General features: G+C 38.3%; 2 protein-coding genes across 2 annotated transcripts in view; both read left to right on the top strand.

Annotated features, from left to right (window-relative positions):
• Positions 1-20,659, top strand: part of LOC100542476 (myosin-IIIa) — a 79,426-nt gene extending 58,767 nt beyond the window's left edge. Inside the window, exons 24-33 of the mRNA XM_031554020.1 lie at positions 1,987-2,098; positions 2,813-2,975; positions 3,631-3,717; positions 6,424-6,547; positions 7,215-8,193; positions 8,768-8,906; positions 15,096-15,205; positions 17,348-17,388; positions 19,121-19,261; positions 20,481-20,659. Coding sequence (XP_031409880.1) covers positions 1,987-2,098; positions 2,813-2,975; positions 3,631-3,717; positions 6,424-6,547; positions 7,215-8,193; positions 8,768-8,906; positions 15,096-15,205; positions 17,348-17,388; positions 19,121-19,261; positions 20,481-20,595 — 2,011 coding nt within the window. The 3' untranslated portion in view covers positions 20,596-20,659. The remainder of the gene's footprint in view (positions 1-1,986; positions 2,099-2,812; positions 2,976-3,630; positions 3,718-6,423; positions 6,548-7,214; positions 8,194-8,767; positions 8,907-15,095; positions 15,206-17,347; positions 17,389-19,120; positions 19,262-20,480) is intronic.
• A 1,189-nt stretch (positions 20,660-21,848) lies between these two features.
• The window catches only part of LOC109368382 (myosin-IIIa-like), a 20,992-nt gene continuing 20,791 nt past the window's right edge, over positions 21,849-22,049 (top strand). The window contains exon 1 of the mRNA XM_031554019.1: positions 21,849-22,007. Within this exon, the coding sequence (XP_031409879.1) occupies positions 21,849-22,007 (159 nt within the window). The remainder of the gene's footprint in view (positions 22,008-22,049) is intronic.

Below are 22,049 nucleotides of genomic sequence, written 5' to 3'. Positions count from 1 at the left end.
TGGCATGGTATTTAAAAAAATACAGAGACATTTTCTGTTACAAAGATGATTGCAGGCTGGATGACAAAATAGATAAATCACAAGATTTGAGAGACCTTCTGGATTGGTAGGGAAAGATTATGCATCTCAGGATGAGTGTTTCAGATTCCCTGTGCATTTGGGTAAAAATAGACTTGCTTATAATCTGAAAGTTTTCTTCAGAGATTCGAGGGTTAGGAGTTTAATGCTTCAAATTAGAGTGGAGAATTTGGAGAAAGATAATCATCCCTGTTTCTCTAGCTTCTGACATCCAGCACTATGCAACATGTGCTTTTGGCAGGGATTGTTGATAATTTGGAACTGCTCATTTGGGGCTAAGAAGTTCATTAAGTGCATAGCTCTGTTTAAAATACAACTTCTAAGTATTGGCCATTTGTTAAGAAGGATAATGAATAGTGATAACTTTATATAATTAGATAATTAACTCTCTCTTCTTCCACTGCCTCAAAAAATGAATTCTGAGTACTTAGCTTGTAGTCACCTTTTGCAAATAAAGACCCTGAATATTTGCCTCAATCAGAACTTAGATTTCTGAAATGGAGAGCAAGACTGGGAAAAAGCAAGCAACAATCACTCACACAGAAGCACTTAAAAGTAATAGTGCCCTAGAAACAGAGAGCTAGCCATGGAGTGCTGCTGGTGCCCAAGGAGAGAGAGGAAGGACAAAGTGATATTTTAATAGCATAGCTTCTGGAAAAAGCATTGCTGGAACTATTACAGTCTTGGAAGAGTGCAGCATGGAAGAAGTAGTCATCACCGCACCAAGATGTGCTGTGGCTTTTAGTTGCTACTTTTTATCAAAAACTTTACTGCTCTGGTAAAGGAAAGAAAATCAGTGACCACAGTGAGGAAGCTCTCCAAAGAGCATGACTCTGATGGCAGTGGGGCTGTGCAGGTCTCAAGCATAGCTGATACAGCATTACGTAAAAAGAGATTTTTAACAGCTACGTATCTCCCTGTTTTTTTATTATTATTATTTGAGACTTACAATAGGCCTGGAATGTTGGCAGATTTATTTTAGTTATTAAACCAATTCATTATATAGTACAAAAAGAAAGAAAAAAAAATGAGTAGGTGTAGGAATTGGTGGTGATAATGCAGGAAAAAGCATTCTCTCCTTTTTTTATTATGCTCTGTGGGAATTGTTACCTTCATCTAAAGCTGGTAGGATCCATACTTAGCATATGAAGGCTAAATAACTAGGAAAAAAAAAGAAGAAAAAAAAAGAAAAAAAAAGTAAAGAAAATAGCAGTGTCAGGAAGCACACATAGTATATAAACATAATTTTCTGATTAAAAAAAAAAAAAAAAAAAAACAAGATAAGTACAACTCATTTTGTAATGAGGCATTCTAAAAAGTCCTGGAACATACAAGAACACTTCTACCTGCCAGCTGAATTTGTATGGTATGGATAGTTTTCATGCATGAGCATTCTGAGCCCTTTTCCCAGTCAGAGTTACTTCCAAGGAAGTAACTAGAGCTGGGATGCATCTCACATAATGTTAGCCCTCTGAAAGGTAGATAGTCTAGAACAAGAATTAAGATATGAAATCTTCATGACATTTCTAGCTATGAAGGAGACTAATTTAGATAGAAAATCTTCACAAATACTTTTATTTTATCACTGAAATAATTCACAGAGAACAGTCAGAGCAAAAAATAACTGGCACACAACCCTGCTTGAGCTGCACACTTTTTAAAGCCTTCCAGTGTTGGTATAGAATTAAACATCCCTCCGGGGTCTGCAGTATGTCACTCTTCTGCTTTTAATTGAATTTCTCAGTACTATGTATAAATCACAGCAGTCTTCTTGGTGTACTCTTCGTTTTTTTCAGTGCTGTGTTTTCTTTCATGGAACTGTTTTTATTAATGTAAATTGATGGTTTAGATATATTTGCAAATACTGCTTGCTGTTAATGGAATAAATAATCATCTATATGTCTTTAGGTATTATCTCATCTGTTACAAAACAAATGATGATCCTCCAGTCAGCCCAGAAACTTGTGCTGCCATCTTGGAAAAAGCCCACCTTGACAACTGGGTTCTTGGAAAAACTAAAGTAACCTTTCATATTTGCTGTTGTTTTATATATACAGTACATATACCAAAGCAGCATTATTGCAGCACGTTATTGTTAATTTACTAGGCAATTTATTTTCTCAATCTCTTTACTCATTTGATTGGAGTTGCTCTTGGTCTCTTCTGGTACTAAAGCAAAACCAAAGCAAACAAAAAACATTTTGCAGAACTGTTCCTTAGTATCTGGCTGAAATCCTGACCCAGTAATGTGTTAAAATTCTGATCAACTGTAATGATCCCACAGTCTACCTTACCAATGTAGCCAATGATGCTGCTTGTATTGTATTTCTAAAAATGTGATAGTAAGGGTCCGCTCATTCTTCTTCCTTGGAGCAACCAGACTCACAGTGGGAGGAGAAAAGGTTTTGGCCAGTAGGAGCTGATATCAGCTTCATGCTTGATAAAATCAATTTTATTAATAAGCTATGCCTTAGATTTAAACTTGGAAATAAGAGATTGAAAGTTCCAGATTTGGATCACCTTTGTTGAAGGGGAGAGTAAGGTAAAATAGTACTGCAACAAACAAGATTCTTTAACAAAAATGATCTTTTAGGTAATACAAGTAAGAAGTTTGCTGGCATCAACTTGTAACTTGTAGATTCTAAGTGGATTGAGTGAATACCAGGACTGTGAGGGCCAGTTTATGTAAGCCATAGTAACTAAAACTACTGCTTGTCTGCTTCCTCTTTTTAAGGTATTTCTCAAATATTATCACGTGGAACAGCTGAATTTAATGCGAAAAGAGACAGTTGATAGGATTATATTGATTCAAGCTTATGTCAGAGGGTGGCTGGGCTCAAGGAGATACAAAAAGATAAAGGAACAAAGGGAACAAAGTGCTATTAAAATACAATCAGGTAATAACTTTAAAACATTTGAAGATTTGCTTAAAGTTGGCACATGTATGCAGCCGATAGATGGCTGTGCTTGCCGGATGTGGGTTTTACTGTTTTACTGTTGTTATATTTTACAAAATGTCTGATACTTCATTTCTGCTCTTATGAAGAAAAATTTCTTTTGAGCAGCTTATGACAGTCTTCTTACTGAAGTTGCATTTATCAATATTACCTTTAAAGACAATTTTTTAAATGGAAGGCTGTGATTGCGTAAATGATACCGTTATTAATAACATTCTAGCACGCTCTGTCAAGGTTGTGTAATATAATAATAAAAATGTAATGGATTAAACATCCCAGATAATAAGACCAATTACATTGTTGATGGAGACATCAGCTGAAATTTTTAATACATTTCATACATCATCTTGCTGTACATTCTGATTCTCCTCTGTTTTGTATTCATTTCATTCATAGTAACTTAACTTGCCAGAAAATGTAATTTCAATGTAGGTTCATAGTGCTTATGCTTGTTTGCTGTTTTTGGAAAGATAAAGCCTGCAAAATTTTTATAAAAATATTTTAATGGAGGTCTGTAATTCCTTCCAGACTATTTTTGTTCTTAAACTCTTTTGTGTACCTAATGAATTCTTTATTTTTTCACATCTCTTTCCAGCTTACAGGGGTTTTGTTGCTCGTAAAGAATACCAGAATGCAAAACATAATCAAAAAATTGAAAAATACATCATTAGACTTCAAGCAAGTAAGAATTGTTTGCTTTCCTGGTTTTTAATGTTCTACCGAAATAAAATACGTTGATCCAGATTCCTTGCTCTGACCTAAGCACACTACTGACTATGCTCATTTACACTTTCTGAGGTATAATTTATCCATCATATAGCTATATGCAGAGGTTGAAGCAGATTGATGTATTCCACTACTGGTACGTCAAAGCAGCATAGAGTCATGTTCTACAGCTATGAAGTGGGCTGGCAAAATGCCATAGCAAGACTTTTCACTCCCAGTCTGATACATCTAATTATTGCAGCTGGTGCTGCTGAAACCCCATATGACATGATCGGCATGTAATGTATGTGCTCATGCTGTTCTGCTAGGAATAGGTTTTGTTACGTATCAGTAATGGTTGTTACGTTTGAGAAGACGACAACCTGTACTTTCACTCATCTCTGACTTTTTTTTTGCCAGGGCTCAATCTGAGCTAGTCAAGTAGTATTTCTCTTCAGCAGCAGTTATCACCTTGCACCTAGTTGTATGCTATATGACATCCTTTTTCTCTTCCTATATTTCTTTCTCCCCTATCCCTGCAGAGACATCCCAAAGCCAGTAGTGTCTAGGCAGCTCTGAAATGAGTGGCTATACAACTAAAGAGGCACAGGTCTGAAAAAAGTTGGTTCAAATCTGCAGTGCACCTTCAGTAATTACAAAGGTGGTAACCCCAAATATAAACTAATGCTGCCAGAAAGTGAGCTATCTAGATCTAAACTATCTCCAGTATGCCTTTGTGAGTATGTAGCAACACTAGTATTGGTTTTAGTCATTGTCAGATGCATCTGTTAATGGCACAGTAATTTTTTCCCATTTATTCTTAAAGCAATACAAAACTCCTGGTTTGAAAACAGTGTTGAGATAGCTACTGTCTCAAAAGAAAGGTTTCAGCCAACTTCAAAGATCAGACATTCATAAGTCTAAAGAGAGCATACTTGGCTTATGTGGCATGTCCACTGACAGTGTTACTTGATATATTTAATATATCTCCAATTGACTTTTTTTTGTATAGAAATAGAATGAGAATTTGCTCAGGAAGTCCGAGAAACTGAGGAAGTATACAGAGTGCTTTATAATTTGCACTTTTCAATAGCCTTGTCAGGTAGCAGTATGAAACCCAATTGTACCATTTCCAATAAGTATTTTGGTTCCTTTAACTTATATCCAGTTATCAGTAAGTAATTTATGTCCCTTTCATACAGTGATTCTTACACTGATCCATGGCATCTAGAGGAGCCCAAGCTAATCTAAATTGTGAGAAGGGAACGCTCAAGAAAAGAAAAACAAAATCTAGCATAAAGTTTTATGAACATGCTAGAACAGACTACTTATCCTCCTTTTCCATTCTTAAATGAGCCTGACCTTTCCTTGTAGTGCAAAACACTCAGCAGAGCAGGAGTAAGTGCTCCCATATCTACCATCTCCTCAGGATGTTTAAATCACCTGAATCCTCTATCACTGCAGTCTTGATGCTGCATTTAGAGTTGGAGTGCAATAGAAACATTTGGACAAAACACTATCTTGTTTTTTTTTTTGCCAGGGATTAGCAGATTTTTGCACTGTAGAAGGTGTGCCAGTTTCCATTGGGAAATGATTTGCAACTTCAGGAATTTTTGGAGCAACACCCCAAGTGGGATACAGTTTCTGAATGTGACACCTCAGTGTAGAACCCTAAAAGTGACTAGATGTCTGAATTCCTCATAGTCAGCAGAACCTAGATTTTAATTCATTTTTTTTCTAAACCACCAAATGCTTTTGTAGAGATATTTGAGATGTCTCAGGTTAGCTGTTCTGGCCTCTAGCTTTAATTCATGTGGCATGCCCATTTTTCTCTTCCCAGAAAGCCCCATCTGTGTTGTCCTTTTTACCAGCTCCATGTGGATGCCCTGGGCATCCTGAAGCACTTCAGATGGCACTCAATAGCCATTTGCCAGCAAGTGCATCAAGCCTCTAGTGACTAGACATTGACTTTAATGAGAGCTTGGAGACTAAGCACAATTGTTAATACATTCATATAAACACCTCACTTTAGTCACCTTCTCCTGGAGTTGAATCCCAGCCCTTAAACTACCAGCTGGCATAATAGTGAGGGTGCCTGCATGTCAGAGACTCTTGAACTTGCACCTCTCACAAAGTACTGAGCAAAAGGATTATGAGCTAGGTCTACTCTTACTGCTGAGCTATACATTTTCAGATTTTTCTCTGATCAAGTGAATGTTTACCTAAGGAATTAAATTCCATGTCTGTGCCAAAAGAGAGACTGGTATTCTCTATAGTGTGATAGTCAAGCATTTCACTGGGAAATGAGGGACCTTGAGTCACATCAATTGCCTGAAGTAGGCAAAGCAGGTACATGAAGCATAGAGCACAGTGTTCTGCAGGTATTTCAGCAGCAAAGTTTCTTTCTGTGTCTTCCTTTATTTTCTTTAGTCCAGCAAAATACTGAGAAAGACCTTGGTTGTATCTTCACATAGAATGGCTGCAGCTTTCTGAAATCTCAACAATTTTTCTGAAAAAGAGTAATTTCAGCTGAACATAGCCAGAATTATCACCCCAGTCTGTGTTTCCTTATTTCTCTCTTTTACTGTTGGTTTACTTCTTGAATACTGTTACCGTGTGTCTGAAATTTTGGGGGTATCATTGTTTGTTGCCTAAGGTTGTTTATATTATAATTTACTATCAGTTGCCAGAGGATACTTACTCAGGAAGAAGAGAAAAGAACTAAATGAGGCAAGGAACAAAGCAGCAACAACAATTCAATCTCACTACAGGGGATATAAGGACAGGAAGAGCTTCAAAAGGAGGAGGTAGTAATATTTTCTGTCTCTTATGTCACTGTGTCCCTTTTCAGTAATTGCATGTGATGTAGTGAAACAAATTATTCTAGAGATATATATAGTAATGTATATTCACTTTGAGTTCTTTTAATGTCCATAGGCGATTTTCTTGTATTTTCAAGCCCAGGAGATACTATAATGTTAATACAACCTGTAAGTGGATCTCTTTTTGGAACAGGCTCATTGCAAGAAAATGCTCAGAGAAGAGCAAGAAGTAGGCATCTGCGAGGAACTGCTATCTTCTTAAGTCAGTGTCTGATAAGCATAGGAGATGACGAGCAGGAACCTAGATGACTTGCTCAGATCAGACAACAGAAAGTAAGGAGAGGTGAATCACATTGTAAACATCCCTGCAACATGGTGGTAGTCCCAGTCTGAAGTGGCATTACAGCCTTGTTTTCAGTGACAGCATTTCAGCAGCTGTAGAGTGGTCCAGAGAGGTAGACAACAGCTGTAAAGGAGTCCACAGTGGGCAGGAACTCTGTGGCCCTAATTCTAGCTGTATGCACTGAATTTTCACCATGTTGCAAATTGCCATTTGCTACAGGATGGTAGTTCACAAACGGGAATTGTAAAGCTGTCATTATCTTTCATCTCCTTCAACTGTAATTTTCCCCCCAAACTCTATTCCATTTAGAGAATCTCTTAGAAAGAAAGAAACTGAGAATGCAGCATCCTCTAGTGAAAAGGAAAAGGACAAAGAACTTCAAGAAAATGAAAAATGTACAGCCGGAGCTGTACATTTAGCCCTTCCTAAAACAGAAGAAGAAGCAGCTATCGTTGTTCAAAGCAATTACAGGGGCTACAGAGCCCGTAAAAAAATAAAGGAAGAACGCAAAAAAATAGCAGAGGAAGAATTATCTGTTGTGGAATATCTTGAAGCACAGTTGCAGCCGGCTGAAGATGTCACACTGGAAGAAGCAGAGAATGAGGAGACCCAAGGAGAAGGTGTTGCTCTTAATAATAATGAGCACACTGGGAATGGTGACATAGGAAATGTACAGAAGCAAAAGGTAATATCTACTAAAGAAGAGAGAGCTTCTGTGAAGCAGAGGCCTGCAGTCGAGCATTCTGATGAAGGTGAAGAACAGGCATCCTCGAAAGAATCATCCAGCAAAGCTTTTGTCAAAATCACAGCTGAACCTGGTCCCCAGCAGGAGCAAGCTAACCAAGACACACTCAGTGCAGATGGGCAAAATCAAGAATCTGCTGTGGTCCAGCCTGAGACCAACAAGGACGTGGAAAGAAACCATCTGAAACAAGAAATGATACCTAGAGGATGTAAAGGAATTGTAAGAAAAGAGTCTCTAAGAGGTTCACGGAAGCAAGCTGAAGCAGAAAAACAAAGTTTAGAGGACAAAGAGAAAGCAGCAGTGGTTATTCAGAGCAATTACCGGGGTTACAGAAGGAGAGGACAACTCAGAAAAGAAGGGAAATTACCTTGCAAAAGTCAAGAGAACACTGCAAAGGATTCAACAGAAGCAGTACACATTCAAAATAAAGATCCCCAAACAAAAAAAAATAAGGAAAGCACTGTGACAGAGGCTGAGGGCTCTAAGACCCAGAAGGGAGGATCTGAAAAAGAGACATGTGATTTGGCAGCCTTTTCACGGCAGGTAAGAAGCTTATGAATGAAATATGTTATATGTAACATGCTGAGCAATGACAGAATGGCAAAGTCATTTTACTGGCTTCAGTAGAACCAGGTCTTCATTCTCTCAGCTGAGACTGATGTTTTTTTAATGAGCATTGCATAGAAATGCATATTTGGGACTGCAAGAGAAATACCCTTTTTCAGAAAGAAGGGGAAAATAAGTTAGAAAACTGGGAAAAAAATTATGTCACTATTAACCCAAATGCAGAAGCTCTGACTTTGTTTGAAATGTACATTGACCAGGCAAGGCCTTAACATCTCTGTAAACAAAAATGCAAGTTGTTGTGTCAATGCCATGAACTTAAACATGTCCAGAAAAGTGTACCTGTTGCAGAAGCTGTTTTGCATCCCAGTGTCACCAAAGCAGCCCCTGCTCACCTGAGTGAACCAGTATCAAGTATGAGTGTGGTAGGGACCTGCTCTGTAGCAGCTGGAGCAGTATGTTCTAAATTCATTCTCCAGTCCACCATTTTATCCTTTGTTATCTTATATATATATCTATATAATAATGAGAAATTCTGTGTTATATCTTTCAGATATCAAAATTATCTGAAGACTACTTAGCATTGCAGCAAAAATTAAATGAAATGATATTGTCGCATCAGCTGAGACCTGTGATGATGTCCAAAGATAAGCAGACTAACAACCAACATTCTTCTCATGTTTGTCAGTCAGGTAATTTTGAGCCTTACAAATAGGAAGAATTTTTCTTTTGTCAGCAGGACTGTCAAGAAACAACTCCTATTCATGTTCTCAAGGACATTTTCCAGAGAAATATCCAAGCCTGGTAGAGATTTACACATTTACCATTTTCCTGGTATTTTGTTTCAGGTCCTTGTGAGACCTAGTCACAGCATCTCTAGAGATACATTTATTTGGTAAAAATTCCACATTGGCTCTTTTACTCATTGTTGCTCCATAGTGTATGCTATGGGTAAAATCTGAGACTATATTAGGTATTATGTCAAACGTTTTACCGAAGTTGGGCACATTTTTGCTGAGTAGAATTTTAAGCTACCAGAAGTGCAATTGAGTCTATCAAAAATTCTAATTCCTCCCAGTGTTGATGGGGATGGCTTTAAAATTATAAGTAAATTCTTATTAGTAATTAGCATCCTTTTAACTTCTATAGTTAAGAGTACACACTCCAAAGTTACTTATGTTCCAGTTAGTATGGGCAGTGGAGTTCCCAATATACAACCAAGACAAGGGCAAACCTGACAGCTGTTTGACCAGCTAAAGGTTCATGAATTCAACAAGTGAGTAGGATAAAAACGTATCAGCAGCAGAGTAGTACAAAGTCCTCCCTAACCATTGCTATAAATTTAAGTTGCTCTACAGGAGACGAAAGAATGCCAGAGCTTATCACCTGTGAATGCAATCGCACTTAAAGTGTTTACCAGTCAGCCACTTAACTTTGCTTTATCTTGGAACATGTCACTATTCTATACCCCTGCCGTGTCATAATACAGCATTTTCCCAATGATGAAGTGCGTGGAAGTGCTGCTTGTATCCTTTTTAACACAGATGTAAAGAGTGTCAGACATTTCTTTGAACCAAGTCCTAACACTTTGTAAGTCAACAGTGAAAATAGTATTGAGTTGCATAAGAAACCAGGACTTTGGCCTCATTTTGATGAAAAGAAAGAAATCTAATTTTTTACAAAATGATGTTATGTGATCTTAACAAAAGAAGGATTTATTTTCTTCATTTTTTTTTTCTCCCAATAAATGTCTGACATGACAACACTTTATTCTTTTGTGCACTAGGCATGGTATTTAAGAAAATTTGATTAAACACGAGGCCCCTATTTTAACTTTCTCTTTAATTTACAGGTGCAAAAATTAAATGCTTTTTAATAATGTCTAATTGTTTTTGCAAAAAATGTCAGCAATGGTACTCATAGTCTATCTTTGGACAGGTTACTCTTTTCAAAGGTAGAGGCATTTAGAATGGAATAGTGGGTGCTATTCAACCACGAAGCTGCAACTGAACTCCTATCTTGACCTTAAACATTGTAAGCCATGACTTAGGCAACTGTGTAAAATAAAGACTTGAGGTGTTGTGCTGCAGACTGCCATGCTAAAGTGAGGCAGGAAGACATGAGTGATGCTCTATTTTAAATAGGGAGGAGCTTTCTTGTTTTCTTCCCTGCGTTGTGTTTTGGTGTGATATATGCACACACATTTAGAGGATAAGTTTTTACTTCAGATTTCCCTCTTGGGCCATTTTTGTTTTTCTACCCTATAGCAAAGTTTGTTGAGCTTCAGCTATTCTTCAAATCATGTCTATATCTTATTACTCTGGTGGTTTGCACTTGTTTATACACCTTCTTCAGCTTCATTAGTTTCTTATGTCATTTTATACCTGTAACATGAGATGTGTATTTTAAGGCTTCATGACAGATAGCAATGCTTGTCTGCCTTCATCAGTGGATAGATGGCCTTTATCCATCTGAGAATTTACTTATTCCTCTGATAAAATATCCTATTATATTGCTATCCGCAGAAGGGGAGGGACTGTGGGAAAGCTGGATGGTGAACTGTGACAAATGTTCAGATTTTCAAAGCTGTTTATTTTAATAAAAATGTAAATTCTGCAGTTTAAGGGACATTCAAGCCAAAAGTTTTAATGAATATTAAATCTACAAGGTTAAGTTGTTCATAAGTGAATTTGTTTGTATTTATAAAAATGCATAAGGCACGCTGTACAAGGTTCCTGGAATAAGCAATATTCCCTGTGGCTCAAATCACTAAGTTGCATCTGCTTACTAAATACATTCAACTAAACAAAATGCGTGCATCCCAGGACTGCCCCCTTGGACCAAATGTGAGCATTTGGATCATTTGGGGTTAGAACAGATGCACAAATGTAGTAGGCCACAATGTAGTTTTTGAGGTCAAAAACTGAAGGAAAGGAACTTGATCATGAACAATTATTTTTTTTTTCCACCAGATGAATAACAGTGCTCATCCTTGTAAGTATTAAATGACATTGCAAGTACAAAATCTCCAGAAGAGAATTTTCTATATTTAGATTGAAATTCTCATGGTACAAAGCACTTCGGAACAGCCAAGAACCCATTCAGCTCCACATAGCAGTGAGACAGGTGGGGTCTTCACCCAGAACCCCCCTGCTGCTGAAGCACTACTAACACAAATTTCCTGGGCAGCCTTTGCAGGGAAGAGGAAGGTCAATAGCTGCTAATTTATTATTATCATATTCTGTAGTTCCAGTTACCTGCATTTTTCTGGTTACTTCCACCCTCATCAGCAAAACCCAGACAATTACTGGATCTCCTGCCTGTTTTTTCTTCCTGCTTTATTCTGGGGCTGGCTTTATCCTTCCAATCTGCATAAGATGTGGAGCAGTGCTGAATAAAACAAGTACTGTGTCACTTTAGTGACATGCAGACAGGTTTAACTTTCTCCAGGTGACCTAATAAATACAGACCTTTCATAGCTCAGATGCTTATCACAGCTGTATCCTCTCTATTTCTTCAGTACTCAGTAATGATCTGTTGTAAGACAGATGATAATTTGTAATAGCATCCATAGATGTAGATTCCTCTAGATTGTTGTCTTCCAAGGTTATCACTGTTTGTCAGGATGTGCAGAAAGTTCAACCTAAAGGGCGGGTGATACTGACTCATCTTTATTCAAGCATTTCTTTCCTGTTCTTGAATGTTTCAAATAGACACTGCTTTCCAAATTTTCTGTAGTTTGAAGGAAATCTTTCAGCTTTTAACCTTGTTTGACCCATCTTCCTGTTGGTAAAATCTTAAAAAACAATGGTCAGTGAATTTTCAAATGTCTTTGTTTCTAATTTCTCCTGTGCATTGCACTAAGGCACGTGACCGTGCAGCAGCACTGACAGCACCTGTTTGTGTCTGTGCAACCAGAGAGCACAGGCTAACTGCCCTGAGAAAATTTAGGAAAATTTTCTTCTTTGAAAGAGTGGTTGGGCATTGGCACAGGCTGCCCAGAGAGGTGGTGGAGTCACCATCCCTGGAGGTGTTGAAGAAACGTGTGGGTATGGCAGTTCAAGAAACGTGATGGATGCAGTTAGTGGGCATGGTGGTGATGGTTGGACTAATTGATAATAATGGTTCTTTCCAACCTTAATAATTGTATGATTCTTTGAATGGACTTTTATCATTTTTGTGGCATGCATGTTTAAATGTTCATTAGGTAGAAGCCTTTCAGATAAAAAAAAACACAGGACCAGATCTTCCTGCAGATATTTGAAGTTTTAAACAGAAAAAGCAATAAGATATTTTACTGTAGTTCTCTGAAAGAAAGGTTTTCTATGTAACGAAGCAACATATTTTGCCTGTTAATAAGTGAATGATTTTATTCTGTTCTGCTCCATTGCCTGCTGCAGAAAGGTATAGACCGTCTGGAAAACAAGCACATCAAACTGACCATTTATCAAGCCTAAATATTTAATTTGCCTTCCACCTTTAACTCGACTGAGTAAATGATTTCTGGAAGTAGCAGCCAAAAGCAAACCTTACTCTGCGCAGTAAGTTGTCCAATACTACAACTAACTACTACCACATCAGCTGTGTTTCAGTAGCAACAAACACACAAATCTAAGCACAGAGGCAAATCACAAGTTTACTTTCTGGTGAAACAAAGAAAGCTAAATCCATCAAGCCTCTTTTACTCACTTTGTAATTTGAAGGCAAAACTCAGAATATTTTCTGTACTCTGTGTAATTTTATAAAGGAACGGTTGATGTCCGAGCTGAGGAAACTGGCTGCCTCAGAATAATGCTTCTGTCCCCTCAGTTCTTCTGAATAGCTCATAGATATGCAAAGTGTGCAGGCCAAGATAAAAACCTGTTTTTTACTAAAACCCATTGTCAAAATGATTTTTTGAATATAAGAGGAGTCTTCTTTGCAGAACAAATATACGAGAAACATACAACTAATTTCAGTTGGAATAATTGTAATATAGAATAAGAGAATGCTCTAATATACTTGACAGTGATGAATTCAATGATGTAACAGCATACATTGTTATGAATTCTTAAGGGAAAATTTAAAAAAATTAAGTATTATGGGAGTCTTTTCTTAAGATTTTCTTAGAGCCCACAGCTTGATTCCATGTTCTTTTTCCGATTTTCATGCAGTCAGGATCTTCGATGTAGTTTTTGTCCTACACACAAGCAGTTTGATGTTTCTTTTGAATTACGCAGAATTTTAAGGGATTGGGTTTTCCTTTTTGTTTTGGGTTGGTTTTTTTTTGTTTGTTTGTTTGTTTGTTTTTTGGTTTTGTGGGTTTTGTTACGGTGTTGCTTTTTTTAAAGGTGTTGTTTCCAGTTAGGCTACAGTTGGGTTTAAGAATACAATAGGGAAAGTTTTCTTCTACTGTCCCGAAGGGAAACTCAGGTAACTCCAGGAGGCCCATGTGAAATGTAGCAGAGTAACAACCCATGTGTAGCGCAGTCAGGCCTTCCATTCCATTTCAAATAAAAGAATGTAATTTATATTTCATACAGGTTAGTGAAATGAATTTATTGCATCTGAATCTCATTATTTCATAGGAATTATTTGTACCTTGACTTAGAAAAACATCATTGTTCTCTTACATTGCAAAATGTTAAAAGGTACTTGTTTCATTCATTACATGAGAAGCCGTCTGCATTTCAGATAAGAAACTAAGACAATGAATGTAATCATTATCCCACTACAATTTAAATGAACATTATTCACTCTGGCTCCTCTGTATATCCATGACCTTTACAAGCCTTTATTTATCATACCTAACAAAAAACTTACACAGCTAATTTTGCGGGAGTCAACATTGATGTATTACTGACCATTTCTCATTTGAAATGATCATGCTTTCTCCATAATTAAAAAGATGTCTGATGTACAGGGGAGAGGTTTCGTTTTAACAGTGTAAAAGAGTTTCTGGTGGCCATTAGAGAACAAAATATATTCTTCCTTCTGAGATGCAAACATGTGTAATTAGCACATCTGGGTTATGGAGTCAGAGTTGCTTCATATGAAGCAGTAGATGAGCAGAATGCATTTCATTAGCTCATTGACAGTTAGCTATTTATTCCACCCTCACTATCTTCAATTATATGTGCAGAGATGGTTTCTTTCAGGGACTCTCGTGCAGCCCATGAGTCAGTGTCCAGCCTGGAGCTGAGAGACAACTAGTGGACAGCAGTTTCCGTTTTGTGTAAATTCTTGGTTTTATTTCCTTTAGAATGAAAACATTCTTTCCATGTCTGTAGAAGATTTCTGCAAAAGCAGAGACCACGAGTTGAGTAAACTAGAGAATGTAGACTGGGTGCAGTGGGCACTGTCACACTGTGTTGCCCAGTGGTACGTCTTTTGACTTGACACAGAACAGCCTCAGCAGGAGACCTTGGGGAAAACCTACACCATGATAGCATAGAGGTCCAGCCTTTGAATGAGGGAGGGAAGAGATTTAATGCTGTTTCTCATGTTTGGCACCTCAGTGATTAATATCACAACTCTGCTCACCTCCCTGTCATGAGCTGGTGGCATTCCAACAGATGCTGCCCCTCAGAGCCTCTTTCTCAGTGAGCAGCAGCAGCCCTACTAAGGAGAAACCTATGCCAGGCAGACTGCTGAGATGCTCCAGAGTGGCATTCACTACATGGCATGTGTCCGTGTGGGTCATCAGAGCTCAAATGAGTAAACTCATTCTCGTTTCCAGTCTGGTTGCGGAATTGCCCCAAACAGTTGCATTCTTGAGTGACTGCAAGCAGTAAAAGTGGCTAAGTGGACTTTTTTTTACACTCTGGTGAAATCTTCCTCTTTTTATAGAAGCCTCCCATTCTATGAAGAAATAAGCTTTGCTATTTTCTGTTTTTTCACAGTTGCAGCCAAAGTAGAAGACACTCGCCCACTGCAAAGACCCCCAAGGAGGCCACGGAAGCCCAAGACATTAAATAACCCTGAAGACTCCACCTACTACACTCTAATACATGTGAGTTTAGCAAGCTATTGTGGGCTTCAACTGCCAGATAATTCCCACCTAAAAATACTTTTAATTGCCTAGTTCCTGTGTTCATTTCTGATGCAGCATGAGTGCTGTGCCCTGCTGAAAGGATGCAGGGCAAAAACATCAAATCTCAAACCAGATTTGAAATTAGTAAGGTGTAGTTACTCTGCTTGGAGCCCTAAATTGGGCCAATATTTACTTTTGTACCTGAACATATCTACACTCATACTATGCATAAGCAGCACTTGCACTTTCAATACCTAAAATAAGTGCCTGCTCTCTGTAGATTCTTTATAAGTCATGGGGAAAAGCAGGTTCATTCAGAGAGCTATTTTGAGCGTCTAAATTAGTGCTTGATCTTGCAGAGAGAGCAAATATTAAAATAGGCTGTATTAGTATGCACACTGTAACTTCCTTTTCAAATGTGTCAGATTGTGATTATGAAGGAATTGGCAAATACAAACAGCTCAGGAGACTAATGGATTTGAGTGTCTCTATACATAGCCCTCGGTCCAAGTTCAGATACCAAGGTCTGCTTTCCATTCTTGACTTTGGTGCCCTTAATATATGGGGGGGAAGCATGAAAGTAAGCAAAAAGAGAGAAAATGTGAAAGCAGCTCAGAAAGCAGTTCCAACAGAAAAGCAATTAAACTCATTTGCTCGAGGTGCCTGTATGTTAGTGACCTATTTTAGCAGCCGGTGAGAGCCCAGCTAATAAAATAACCGTAGCAATTGCTTCTCCTTTCAACAGAAGGTGTCACGGGGGCCTGCAGGGAGACTTGTGTCTGGCATGCCAAAAAAGACAAATACAGCTATGGTTTATTATGGGGGCTTGTAAATAACACAGCTTTGGAACAATGGCATTCTAAAATGAAATGATATTCTTAAAAATAAATTGGTATGTAAGAATAAGATGTGTTTTGTGAAAACAAGATTGGTAAGATAAAGGACTGAAATGAAAGACGTGACACTGTATTCTGTATTGTAAAATGTCTGAGAAGTATAATTCAGTATAATTCTAAAGCAAATGCCTATTTAGAAAGCTGAGGGAATACAGGCAGGAACATTTTATTTTATGAAAACAAATCTGTTATGTGGCCAACTCCGTATCAGAAAAATGGCATCGCATCAGTGCAAACAAAAACTGCAGTGATGCTGGAGGCTTTTTAAACAAGTTTTTAGCAGCTATTTTCCAATATATTAAATAATATTGCTTTCAATTAATTGTGTTTTTCAAGACATTGTAAAAAAGGGAAATCTGTCTTTCCTTTAGAACTTTAAAATTTAGTGGTGAGATAAAGATTCGCTATCAATTTGTACTGAAGCTTAGGAAGTGAACATACCACTTCTTCTGTTCTTGGACACTGGACAAGTCGCTGAGCTCTGATTTGAGATACCAGAAGGCAGTCAGCTTTCCCATCTTTCATGGCTTTTCTGCCTTACAAAAAATCTCCGTGACCAACAGCTCTTCACAGGGTAATGATTATCAAACCCAGATTGCCTGCAAGTTAAAGCACACAGTATGAGAACGTGTTTTGTTGTTTTTTTTTAATTTCCTTTGCCTCATGGTCCATCCTACAAAAGCAGGTATTTCTCTCACATCACACTACCGATGTGAGACAAGTTCCATTCTGACTCATCTTGCAAATCAAGATTAAGTGAAGCCTGATGGTAGGCCATTGGTCATGCAAGTCGCTTACATTTTACTTGGGACTTTTATTGTTTTGTTTTATAAATCAGTCTGTCATTTTGAAATTATATGTCTTGTGCATTTGCCTGCATACTGAGGTGTCCATCAGGATCCCTGATTCTCAGTGGCTAAACAGTGTACAATTCATAAATTCTAGTCAATTTCCACTGGTTTGTTGGTTCTTGTTATTTTTTTTCCCACAGCATGGTAACTGATTTTTGGGAGTACCAGTGCTAACGTATTCTCAGTGACATGTTTAGTCACAAAGATGCTGAGGTTTTGCTGGTGCACTTGCTCTGTTACTCCACAAATAAGTTCTGTGTACTTTCTTTTAACAAAAAATACACACCACTTCCCCACCAAGCACACTGATGAATTGTATCTTTGCATAAACTTTCCTCTTAGTATTTTTTTAATTACTCTGTGGTTTGTTTTAGAAATCAATACAAGATGAAAAACGGAAACCAAGAAAAGAAAGGTAATTTTTTCCATTTCACTACTGTCTTTTTTGTACTCTAGAAATAGTTCCTAGCTGCACTTCAACTAGGGAAATAAAGCATTAGAAATGCATAGTAATTTGGTGATTCAGAGGAAGGGCATCATATACAAAGTTAAATATGCAATTTTCAGTGACAAAAATCCATTATGGAATTCAGTTGTTTGGTTTTACTGCAGCATGGCCCTTTACCATGGCAACACAAGCACAATAATAAGTTAAGATAAGGTCCACAGCAAAGATAGTTCTGACACAGAAAATAATTGAAGGTGCTTAAAATTCCAGTCAAAGCAAATGAGCAACCACTTCTCTTTTGTTAGCCAAAATACAAAGACTGTTAAAATTCTCTCCTAAAAATATACAGTGGTTTGGTAATAATCATAAAAAATGGAAACAGTAAGATATTAATACAACTGTAAGATAATAATAACAGGTAAAGCAGAGTAGCCATTGAAATTTCAACCAGAAATCTTTTATTCACCATGTAACTAGCCTGTTTTGATAGATCTCTGTAGAAATAAAGGAAGCAATACATACACCCTGCCTTTCTGTATTTAAGATTCTTACATGTGCTTTAGGCTCTGGTTCACAGCTTCTGCCTTACGTCTTAGCACCCTATTATTTATGTTCATATACATCAGCTTTTCTGCTGCTCCCTAGGGACACCGTGTTATTCTATGGAAGCCTGTTCAGAGAGGAAAGGTACTTGAGCAGTGTGTGAATGGGCTTTCAGTGCTATCCTTGGCTGAGGCTGCATAATACAAGCTCTATATCCAAAAAACATATCCTAAATGAAGTTATATTACATATATGCCTTTAATGTGCGCTCACAGCATATAGCTTCACTCAACCACTGTTTAAATTGCACTTCATTATGCAACTGCTTAAACATAACATCACATAACATCCATGTCAGTTCTAAGTTACAGCTCTTCTTGTGCTGTTTGTATCTTGAAAATAATACAGTTACATTATGTTTAGCAAACAATAGTAATAATAATAATAATACAATAATAATAATTTTCCCATCTTGCCTCAGTTTGGCTTCACTTATCTTAAATCTGGTTAAGCAGTTCCATGACAGCATCTTCTTTCATGTGGTGACTCTACATTAGTTGAACATAGCAACTGAAATCAAAGAGTTGTTTCTACCACTGTGAGAACAGAATTCTGAAGGTGCTTTTAGGATAGATTTTTTCCCTAACCTTTCTAAACTGGATGTTTGAATTGTGGTGTTTTTTGCTTGTTTGTTTGTTTTTGTACATATTACATTCTGTTTTAACATTCTAAAAACATACAGACATCTGCATTATTGGCACCAGGATCTGAACTGGTCGCTTTAGACACTCTTCGTATAGTAAGATGGAAAAAAAATAGGTATCTCTAGGAAAATTATTCATATCTTCCTAAGAGAAATGCCTAAAATATATCAGATGAATTGTACCATAAACATGCCTCCCCTCTGAATGCAGTAGTAAACTCAGACCTTCTTAGTTACACATTCGCTTTATAAACATCTGAAAGTACCCAGCATTGCAAAATTGTCAGCATCTGCATCATACAGCAGCTACATTCCAGAAAATCATTTCTTATGTTCACATATATTTTTCTTTACATCTCAACACAGAAATGATATTTCGTTGTATTACTTTTGAATGTTCAATATACTGTTGAAAAGTGGAATTGTTAACTTAGATTACTTATTTATTGACAGTCTGGGTAAGGTGCTAGATTTAGATATCTACTACCATGAAATTTCATCTACTGGTTCCACCTCAAAGGACAGCAGCTCTACCACAAAAAGGAAGAGACATCCTGTTGAGCGCAGAACTTCAACTTTAAGAGCTACTGAGAGGTAACTTGTAGAAAAGCGTACTAGGAGAAATAAATGTTGTATATCATTGCAGAGAAAAAATATATTAAGTGCATGTTCATTAAAAAAAAAAAAAAGCACAACACACAACAAATTAGACAAACTATTTTTTTAATTTGTTGAATCTTGCTAAATTAGCTTGGAATATGGATAGCTGAAAATTTTCCATCTTCATTTGGAGGGACAAATGATAGCATAGTTTATCTCCAGCCTGCCCACCTGTTTTGGCTTCCAAAGCTTCAGATGACATAGACTCCTGCTGTAAATCTTTGATCTAAAATCAAATCCAGCTAAAGCAGAACCTGACTCATTTCAGCTTCCAAAATGGTGGACGTATGCCAAACTTTTCACCTGCCTTCTGCAGATAAGACCCCTGCTTGAGTGCCTCCTCCTGCTGTCCCATAGCACTGTTTGTATTCATGGCTGTGGTGGCATCGCTGGAGTGGGTAGTCAGGAGAGGAGCTCTGAAGACTAGGATGGCCCTTCCCTCACAGACTTCATATAGGGGGACCTCTGCTGGGCAAAGAAAATTCATATTCTTACCAATGCACAGGCACAGATTGCACATATAAAAACATCCATGTTTATAAATATTTATGGCTCTGTTTGTATCTTCATATATATAAGAGAAACCTGCAAAGCATCCACGTAAAAATGTAAAGAAAATGCCAGGAAGACTGCTGGATTTAAAAACATATCCAGAATAATAACAAAAATGTTGTTTTCTGTGCTTGTTGCTTGTTTCACTTTTCGGCACTTTATAGGCAGTGTTTAAGTTAGTTTAGAATGGCATTGTGAAGGCGTGGAATTAAACACCATGTCAGGGAATTACTTCACTTGTTAAATGATGCTTTGCCAGGGCTTTTAATTACTCCAAATCTTCCACTCTTTGGCTAGAAATCTGTGAAATAATGCGAGGTCTGATTTATATGGATGAGAAATGCCACAACTTGTTCTCAGTGGCTTTGTGCCCTTTGTTGTGACCCCATTGCAGAAGAACATGTTCTGCGTTCATCTCCTCAGCTGCATTTGTTCTGAGGCGCCGCTTCCTGCAGCACGGGTGGATGAGGCCTAGCACGGTCGGTTGGGTTTTCTTTCAGTTTTTGTCTTGAGGGTGGAAGTTAAGCGGCCGATTAGGAGTGTTTGCCAAGGTAAATGTTTTCATTTCAATCCCTGAAACACTTCTGCACTTAATCCCTAGGTCAAGGGTTGCGGAGAGCCCCCTGGAAGAAAGCAGAGCGGAAGATAATCCCTATGACTACCGGAGGCTGCTGCGGAAGACCTCGCAGCGCCGGCGCCTTATCCAGCAGTTCTAACCCCGCTGCCGTTCGCTGTTATTAGCATCATCTTTTTTATCATTTTATACCACATGCTTTCCTTTTTTTTAAATTCTCTGACATTTCAGGTTTACAACATGTGTGTTCATGTCAGTACGAATTACTGTAGTTTACAGCCCAACACCGATGCAAAGGGACACCGTCACTCCTGGCATAAACCCTTAAAAAAATAAGGAATCAGGTTTCCTTCAGATACCACTACTGCATCTTCAAATTATTAAGCATTAAGCAGCCTAAATGTAGGTTACCTTCCTCGATGTGTGTTGTTTTCCTCTCTGCATTTAATCACTCTTACCCAATTAAAATAGACCATTTAGTTTATCACTTCCTCATTAAGCCTCCAAAATCCCATAGGCACCTCCAGAAAACCTTAGTTATTGTATCTAGTAAATTGTTTTACAGAAAGAAATAAATGACAAGGACACCACAGGGGAATTTCTATTTATTTTAGGTTTCCAATGCCTACATTTTGGAATAAGCTCTATGTGGTATGTGTCCCTCTAATGAAAACAAATGATTAACTGATTGTGCGCTGTAGCAGTTTATTTCACTACTGACTTTGCTGTAAGCCAGTGGCCAGCGATAAAGGTTAGCACTGCATGTAGCATTGGAGATGTCGGCAGATGGAAGGACCCAGCCCTCCTCAGCCCGTCACTAACAGAGCACTTGGATCATGTTTGCTTTGTTCTGCTTTGCATTAGATTTTTAGGAACCTTAATCTCTGGGGTGCCAAGAAAGGAACAGAAAGATGCTCTCCGGTTGATTGCTGCCTAAATGTAATGATCATTCTTAATCAGTTCCACTAGAAATTAAATGGAAATAAAGGCGATAGCCACAGTGTTCAAAATTTCCCCTGATTTCTTATTCACAAGCCCTTATTTTGCCTTATTATGCGGATAATTGCCGTTATTCCTTTCAGGATTCATAATTGCGTGTTGCCAGCTGTACTACAAGGGGAGGCAGATTTCGGGAAGCTAGCGGGAAGGCCTGGTCGTGCCCCTGCCGCGCTCCATAGAGGCTACAATAGCACAGGTTGAGGTTTTGTTCCCCCGCACACACAGCCCTCAGTGAGGGGTGGGCAGCCATCACCTCCGGACCTCTCACTGGCAACGGGGCCACAGCACCGGGTTACAACGTGCTGCGATGTAAAATTTGCGATAAATCATTTAAATTTTAAAATCTGCGTTAAAGTTGCTTTCTCGAATATTATTCAAACGGTACAGTTAATAACAATGCGGGAGGCAGGGACGCGGCTGTCCGTGCTTCAGTTACTCCCAGCACCGACAGAACACGGGCAGCGGCACCGCCGCGCCGTCCCCGCCGAGAGGCGCAGCCAAGGCCGGGCCGCGCCGCGTGAGCGCCCTCGGGCTCAGTTCGTGGGGCACGGGTGCGTGAGAGCAGTGAACAGCGCGGTCCGAGGGGCTGGGCGGCGG

Source organism: Meleagris gallopavo, chromosome 6, assembly GCF_000146605.3.
Source record: "Meleagris gallopavo isolate NT-WF06-2002-E0010 breed Aviagen turkey brand Nicholas breeding stock chromosome 6, Turkey_5.1, whole genome shotgun sequence".
NCBI lineage: Eukaryota > Metazoa > Chordata > Aves > Galliformes > Phasianidae > Meleagris > Meleagris gallopavo.
This window is presented reverse-complemented; position numbering and strand designations above follow the sequence as displayed.